The sequence below is a fragment of the Arachis stenosperma genome, chromosome 9, assembly GCF_014773155.1.
Source record: "Arachis stenosperma cultivar V10309 chromosome 9, arast.V10309.gnm1.PFL2, whole genome shotgun sequence".
Taxonomy (NCBI): Eukaryota; Viridiplantae; Streptophyta; class Magnoliopsida; order Fabales; family Fabaceae; genus Arachis; species Arachis stenosperma.
The window spans coordinates 7,420,448-7,428,760 of NC_080385.1; the positions used below are offsets into that span (position 1 = coordinate 7,420,448).

General features: G+C 30.1%; 1 protein-coding gene across 2 annotated transcripts; it reads right to left on the reverse strand.

The window, feature by feature from the left end:
- Positions 1–399: 399 nt before the first annotated feature.
- On the reverse strand, positions 400–5,652 carry LOC130951342 (disease resistance protein RPV1-like). 2 transcript variants are annotated; one of them, XM_057879995.1, is made up of 5 exons: positions 5,511–5,652; positions 3,541–4,615; positions 3,133–3,441; positions 1,498–3,025; positions 400–740 (listed from the first exon to the last, which is right to left on the reverse strand). In XM_057879995.1, the coding sequence occupies exons 2-4, from the start codon at positions 4,603–4,605 to the stop codon at positions 1,514–1,516; spliced, it is 2,886 nt and encodes a 961-aa protein (XP_057735978.1). In that variant the 5' UTR covers positions 4,606–4,615; positions 5,511–5,652; the 3' UTR covers positions 400–740; positions 1,498–1,513. The 2 variants fall into 2 exon arrangements, with proteins under 2 accessions (XP_057735978.1, XP_057735977.1); XM_057879994.1 differs by lacking the exon at positions 400–740 and having other exon boundaries at positions 1,304–3,025.
- Positions 5,653–8,313: the final 2,661 nt, after the last annotated feature.

Below are 8,313 nucleotides of genomic sequence, written 5' to 3' on the forward strand. Positions count from 1 at the left end.
ATTTTTGTTATTTTTAAAAATATAAAAAATAATATAAGACAAAAAATAAAAAGTTTTTATATAAAAATTTAAATAAACTCAAAATAACTCTTATTTAAAAGATATATTAAAAATAAAATTATTTATATATTTTTTCAGTTTAAATTTTTTTAAAAAATACTTTTGTTACAGGAAAGCTAATAAAAAACTATATGATAAAATTTTAGCTTCTGAATGTTTTATGTTTGTAGACTGGTTCTGATTAGTTTAAGAGTACCTTTTTCACTTTGATTTTAATGTCTTCTGTTTTTAAAAATTAGTGAAAAAAGAAGAAAATAGTAAAAAAAAAATTTTTTTTTCACTTCTTTCATTTTTACTTTTTTATAAAATTTTGAACATGAGAAATATTGAAAATAGAAATGGAAAATAAAAACCACATCTAAATATGCCCTTATTTTACATAATCTAGTAAACATATTCCACATTCTCACCTAGGATTTCATCTAAATACTCTCTCTCTCTCATTTTTGAGAATCACACTTTTTAATTTGTTACTGAATACATCTTTTTTTAAACTAGTCCGAGAGGAAGGGAAAAGTCAATGAGTCATTCTCCTTTATTTTCCTTCAATTCACACTATTGGATTATGTCATCAACTTTTGAAAAGGACCTCCAACGAAAGATTAACGACACAATAATGATTAATTAATTATATAAGGTGGCTGCAACGATAGACAGTGGAGAAGGTGCAGGTATCCTTCCTGCATGGAAAGTGTTATAAACTTATAACATGTCAAGTGGTAGAAATTAAATTATTGCTAATTCATCAACTCAATTATTCTACGTTAAATATTTGCTATTTTGTCCTTTTCAAGATTAAATTTTGAATTTGTACTAAATTTCGTAATTGTAAAGTCAAATAAATTATAAGAAATGAAATTTCGAGTGAAAAATCATCAAAATCTCTTTTGGCTTTAATTAGTTTTTAATAGAATAAAATATCAAATTCATCCAACCTTTTATATATTAGATAAATTACGAAATAAAACATAAGACAAAGTAATATTTTACCTTGTAAATTTTCAGATAATTTATCCCTCGAATATATTATTTAAAAAAAAAGAATAATTTTTCATTTGCTAAAACATATTAGAGACTAATTAATTTTTTTTAATTTATTTGAATCTAATTCGTCTAATAATATTTCAAAAGTCAGAAATCGGTTTCTTTTTTTTTATTAGATACTAATAATTCGTATAGAACAAATATCATTAATTATAACCTAATTTGGAGTTTTACTCTAAGAAAAATAAACCATATTTAAATTAATACTTGTTTGTGAGATAATATTTCATTTCTACTGAAAAGAAATTACAACCGGTCAAATTAAACAAGCAAACAGAAAGGTGAAAAATACTACTTGATCGAAATATACATCAATTAGCACCTATAACAGCAAGCACAGCATACAAATACAATGAAAAATCACAATCTACTATTTGAGCTTTGGATGATTACCTTGTGCTTTTCACTTCTAGTCTTCATCTTCCATGATTCTCTTCGATCTCTGCTCTCTTGATGATCCTGCCTCCACATTTGAATATATCCATCGGACGCCACACTCTTTTATCATTGCTTCCTCTTTGTTTGGTATTCTAGCAACCAACTTAACTGTCATCTTTGCATTAAAATGGGAATTCTTTTCAGTAATAGATTCTCTTTCTTTAACTGCTTCCATTATCTGCTTTGAACACTCTTCATCATACCATAACAACACATGATCCGGCATAACATTCAGCTGGTATCCAATGGTCATATCGCAGTCCCATTCGACAATGGCGGAACTTGCTACATGGATACTTTCTCCCCAGCTTGTTTCCAAGTAACATTCGCACTCAAAGTTAATAACAAGTTCATCAGTGCTGCATGATTGTGCTCCAGAAAGAACCAAGAAGAAAATGAACCCACACAAATTGGAGCTTGGAGGCACTTCAGTACTAATTGAAGATTGAGCAGAGTAGTCATGGAAAAACTCTTGAAGTATGCTACCTCTTATAGGAAAGAAATAACAGATCTTCCCAAAATTAATCACATTATGATCTTCATTCTCTCGTTGTTCTTCCAAGACTTCTGATTCGCTTGTTAGTATTGTTTCCATCCAACATTTTGTCCTAGCAATAGCATCTTTCAGAATGGCATTGCATGAATTTTCATCCAAATTCATGCAGTCCAGGAATATGAAAGTACCTGCATGTTGTTTGGGTGTTTCACTTTCCAAACTCAATATTGTCTTCAAAGATTTACAATCCCATACCTTAAGACATTCAACAGAAGGTGGAAACACTGGTATAAATTGCAGCATTTCACAGTGACAAACTTTAAGAACTTTGAGTTGTGGAAGAAACTTAATGCTTTCAGGCAAGCCTATGACATTGGTTTTATGAAAGCTTAGTTTCACTAATGATGATAACAAAGAGATGTTGTCAGGGAGTTCGGTTAAGCTATGGCAATTATCAAATTTGAGAAGCTTTACATGTTTGAATACAGGGCTGGGTAGTACTGAATGCAGCGTGGCGACCACGTCATGCTCATGTTCACTGATGTCAGAAAGCATGATTTGATTAGCAAAATTTGCAGGAAGTTTTGCAAGATTCTTGCTAATTGGAAAAGAGAAGTTTACAAGGTGTTTAAGATGCAGAATTGATGGTGGAAGTTCTTTCAAAGGAGTTGATCTCAAATGCAAATGAATTTTGGAATCTTGATGCAGAATTGGGACTGAGAACTCTTGGAGATTAGGGCAGTTATAGGCAACCACTGTATGAAGAGAAGGTGAACAATTGCTACTGCATAGGCTCTTGAGTTCTTTGCATCCATACACAGCTAAAAATTCAAGCTTCTCAAGAGAGAAAATAGAAGGGTGAACATGAGTCAAGCTTTCACAGAAATTGAACCATACTTCTTTTAAATTTGGGGTGGCTGAGAAATTTGGACACTCTATCAAGCGCTTGGAGCCTCGAAGGTCGATTATCTCTAAACTTGGTAAATTCTGTAACAATATATATACATACATACATTTAAGGTTTAGGATTTAACACTTAAAATTCTATCAAAGACAAACAAATATATACATACATGGTGTTATATCATGCATACCTGTACTCCATCCCAAAGTTTTTCGACATTGCTGTCTGGCATGGAAATCTCAACCAAGTTTTTAGGCCAACCAATGGATGGTAAAGATTTCAATGGATATCCATCCCACTGAATATATCTCAAGCTATTAGGTAATTCAAGATTTGTTGGAAGATACAAATTATTGTTGGTTCTCCTTCCCCCATGACCAATGCTATCAGCAAAGGCAAGTAACCTTAGATTTGGCATCTTTCTGAATGCATTGGAGCTTATATGTAGATCTGTGGTTTGAGTCATGTCCAAGAATATGCTTTCAATTGCATCAGTCCCCTGGACAAATAAATACAGCAATCAATGTTAGTGTAATATTCAATAAGCTATATTTCATATATGTTTTTGGAAACAATACAAAGAATCATTTTCTCTTACTTTATCATTCTTCAGTATGTCACAAACTTCATCAGGGTTCCACAATCTACTTTGTCCCCCAGGAATTTTAGCAGACTCTTCACAAACAATTTCTTGACCCATCTCTTGTATCAAGTCATGCATTTGTATTCTCTTCATTTTGGTTATTGTTATCAGAGCCTTGTCTAAAAGGTTTCTTATCCCTATATTTGCATGGAAACCACAGGCATTCAATATCATTATTACTTTGTATTTTTCTTCCCCTTTGAAGAAACATGCAATGTCTAGAAATATATTCTTTTCTGCATCATCCAATTCATCAAAGCTCAATCTCAACACCTTGTGAACATTTGCATCAGGAGTTCCTTTCAATTTTGTTAGGGCACTATCCCACTCATTTTCACTTTTGGAACGAAGAAACGACCCCAAAACCTTTAGAGCTAAAGGGTTGCCTTTGGCGTAAGCAACTGCTCTCTTCGATAGCTCCTGGAATCCATTCTCAGGTGGATGGATCTGGTTAAAGGCATTCAAGCTAAAGAGTTTAAGGGAGTTATGATAGTTCATTTCCTTGACTTCAAGAATTTGGTCAACGGCTCTACATGTAAGGACATGCCTATCTCGAGTTGTCACAATGACTCTGCTACCAACTCCTAGATAATCGTGTCCTACTCCGAGCAAATGATCAAGAAGATCAGAGCTATTCACATCATCTAGAACAATAAGAGCTTTCTTGTGCCTCAATCTACTCATAATAGTAGAGGATATGATTGTGGGGGTATCAATATGAATATCTTCTTGTAGTAACTCATAAAGAAGCTTATTGAATATGTATTTGAATCCATGCTTTGAAGATTCTTCTCTTACATTTGCCAAGAAACAATTGACTTCATATTTGGGAGAGAACTCTTCAAATATAGCAGCAGCAATGGTTGTCTTACCTATACCGCCCATGCCCCAGACTCCAATTACTTGAACTTCTCTTGGTTGGGTTCTCAATAAAGATTCAATATGTGCATAGTTTTGGTCCTTCACAAAAGAGTTTTCGGTTTCATTTGTATTATCGAGATTCAATTTCTGCAGATTCATTTGGAGTGTGCTGTCATATTTTCAAGTAAACAAAGAAGTCAAATGAGGTTTGAGTCAGTCCTTCCATGTGTAACAATGTAAGTAGACAGAAAATATGATTACTAACAAAATACAAAACATATATCACTCAAAAAAAATGTGGCTTTATATTATAATATTAACTATTAACAAAAGATCTAACTAATCAAGAGTGCCCTCAATTAACATATACTTTCCATATATAAAAGGATGTATCTAGTCAGAAGAGTAGTTTTACTTTGATGCAAGAGCAAGAGTAAGAGCAAATGGTGGTTGTGTAGCAATATACGGTTGTTAAAAAGGTTACATAATCAATTAAGAAAAAGTCACATGACCTTTTTATTTTTTATTCTGGTCATTCATGTAAAGTGTTAAAATAGCATGAGTTTACTTCTCCCTTTCTTTTATAAGATTGATGACTTGTCTCAAATAAAAAGAAAAATCAATATGCATACCTGAGAGATTAACTTGTCCAAATTAAAAGGCACACTAGTGTTCTGACATCATGATCAATTCAAGTACCTCATGGAACCCAGAATACCTCATTTTGATTACAATTCTGACTTCATTACATATCATCTCAATAATAACCACCTTAAATTGAAAAATAACAGATTCTATTTTCTATTCTACATAGATCGAACTAGTCAATTATAACAGAATAAGAATGATATCCAAACTCATTCAACTTGAATATCAAATTAATAATCACTCTTGCATTAAATAAGTAATTTTAGGTAATTTACTAATTTCAATCTCTAATACCACACAGTTTCAGGGAAAACTTCAGCAATTGAGATATATAGTCCATAAACAAACTTCATAGAAGCAGGAAGAAGGAACAAACAATAAAATAGTGAAGTAGATGTAAGAGTTGAACAACCTACCTTGGATTTTGCTTCACACTGTTGTCACTTTTTCTGCGGTTCTTAGTGTCTCTGAATGGAAGAAGGCTAAGCTTTATATAATCTCTTTTTGGCTAATATTTTATTCACATGATGCATCAAGCAAGCGTCTTAGTTCTCAACTTCTCATATGTTTCTATGCTTTGGGCCAAGAATTTAACAAAAGAAAAAAAGAGCCGAATGACACTAGCAATGCTACGCAACCATAATGATGTATGTAATAATGACGTTAGACATCATTTTTCTTTTTTGACAAAAATATACATATTAAAAAAATTATTAACTTTAGAAGTATTATATTAATATTGCAAGTGTGAGGCGTATGAAATTAGTCCCACATTGAACATAATAAAAAAGAGTAAAATCCATCGACTTACTACCCATCATCTTATATTTTGTTAACTATCTCTGCCTGATTGAGGTGTCTTCTTTTATTTTGTTACTGTATAAATTTTTCTTATTTTAGAAATTTTTTTCCGTATTATTTATATTTTAAGCAACTATTTTTTCACTATTTATACATATATAAATTTCATGTGTAATAGAAAATTATTAAATAAAAAATGTTTGATAAAAAGAATTGAAAGCTATTTTGAGATTTACACTAAAAGATGTTCCGCTCACAATTCTACTTAATTGGACTGCAAAATTAAACTAAAAAAAAAACCGAAAAAGAAAAAGCGCAACAGATTAATTAGGTACGCTTAATTGGATTAAGAGTTAAGACAGTAAGAAAGCACCAAATTAGCTGCGCTGGAGTGAATTAAAAAATGAGCCAGCAGCCTAACTCTGGAATAATTGGATCAATAATGTATCAACAGTACAAAGGATTCCCAAAACCATTACCATATAAAAAGGCCGAAAAACAGAGTAAGAATCTTCAGAATGGTTACTTTCGGCTTAATTTGAAAGGGAGACTAAAACTGGAATATAGAAATCGAAAAAATTAAATTAAATTAAATTTTTGTATTATATTTGATATAAAATATATGTTTTAATATTATATTTAATTTAAAATAAATATAAAATTTGAAAATTAAATTTAAAATTTTAAAAATTAGATGAAGATATTTTTTATACAAAATATTATTAAAGTTTTAACATTTGTTCTCAAAATTTCAGTCTCTTATATTTCTTTCTTTTTTAAGGTACTAAATAATACATTGAAATTTTATAGACGAAAACTGAAATTTTAGTTCTAACTCTAACTATTAAATACAATGCTGAATCTTGGTGTCTTAATCTCAATTTCAGCTTTTCTAACCAAAGTTATTTTCAAGTTTTTTTCTTTCAATTTATTTTATTAAGTGTGATTTTAAGCAGGATTAATAGAAAATATGTAAAAAAAATTCTTAAATAAGAAAAAAACTATATTTGATAAAATAATTAAAATAAAATAAATAAATTAATCTCCACGTACAAGTCTTTTCGCTATACAAGTCTTGAAATTCATTTACTCCTAAAACGTATCTCTTATGGCACGTATGTTTCACACTCCTCCTTAACAGATTTTTCAGTTAACGTGTGCACGTTTTTCGTTATTTTTCTTTTTTGTTATCGTCATCATCAACACCACATATTCCTCCTCCTCCTCTTCCTCTTTTTTTCATTGGATTTTTTTTTCTTCCTTTATTTTTATCTTTCTCATCCATCATCAGTTATCTCGTTGTTGAATATAATGAATAATTCAAGTTCAGATTGTTAATTGAACCAGAACAAAATTGATTATTGTTTTTGAATCCAATCAAATGGATAAGGTGTGGTTCAATTCAGAAGAAAAAAATGCAGCATTAGAAGAAATATTTTCTGTATTTACAGCAAATTTGAGTGTAATACGAAGATATTTGAGTGTAAAATGAAGATCTTTGGTGTATTTTTATTCTGATAAGTTCTGCATAATTCAAAACTCTTTCTCTTCCTCCTCCTCATCTTTTACTGTTGCTTTTTTTTTCATCATCATCATCATCTTCTTTTTCTTTTTTTCTTATTCATCTTTTTCTTTTTATTTTACCTTCTCAAGTTTCTTCTTGTTTTACTCTCTTAACAAGAATAAAAACAAAAAAATCAAACAAAGAAGAGGAAGAAATACATAATGTTGCAAAATTACTTGAAAAAGAATGAACTTACATTCATTTAACTAAAAGAAAAAAAGAAATAAGGAAAAGAAGAAAAAAATGTAGCATTAGAGGAAACATTTTTCTATACAAAAATGCTATTTATACACTAAAATCAGCCACCAATGTATTTGTGTATAAATACATGTTTGCTTTAATTTATTTTCAATGTATATTTGTATTCCAGTATGTATTTTATACTGGTGGCTGACTTTGTTGGCTGATTTTAGTGTACACGTAGCATAACTCATTTCTATATTTGCAGCAAATTCGGGTGTAAAACAAAAATATTTGGGTATAACACAAAGATATTTAGGTGTAAAAAGAAGATATTTGGGTGAATTTATATTCTGATAAGTTTTGTATAATTCAAAATTGTTCTTCTTCCTCTTTCTCATCTTCTGCTGCTTCTTTTTTTCATCATCATCACCATCTTCTTCTACTTTTTTTATTCATCTTTTCCTTTTTGTTTTACCTTATCAAGTTTCTTCTTGTTTTACTCTCTTAATAAGAATAAAAACAAAAAAATTAAACAAAGAAGAAGAAGAAATACATAATACTGTAAAATTACTTGGAAGATGATGAACTTACATTCATTTAATTAAAAGAAAGAAAGAAATAAGGAAAAGAAGAAGAAGACAAAAAATACAACATTAGAAGAAATATTTTTC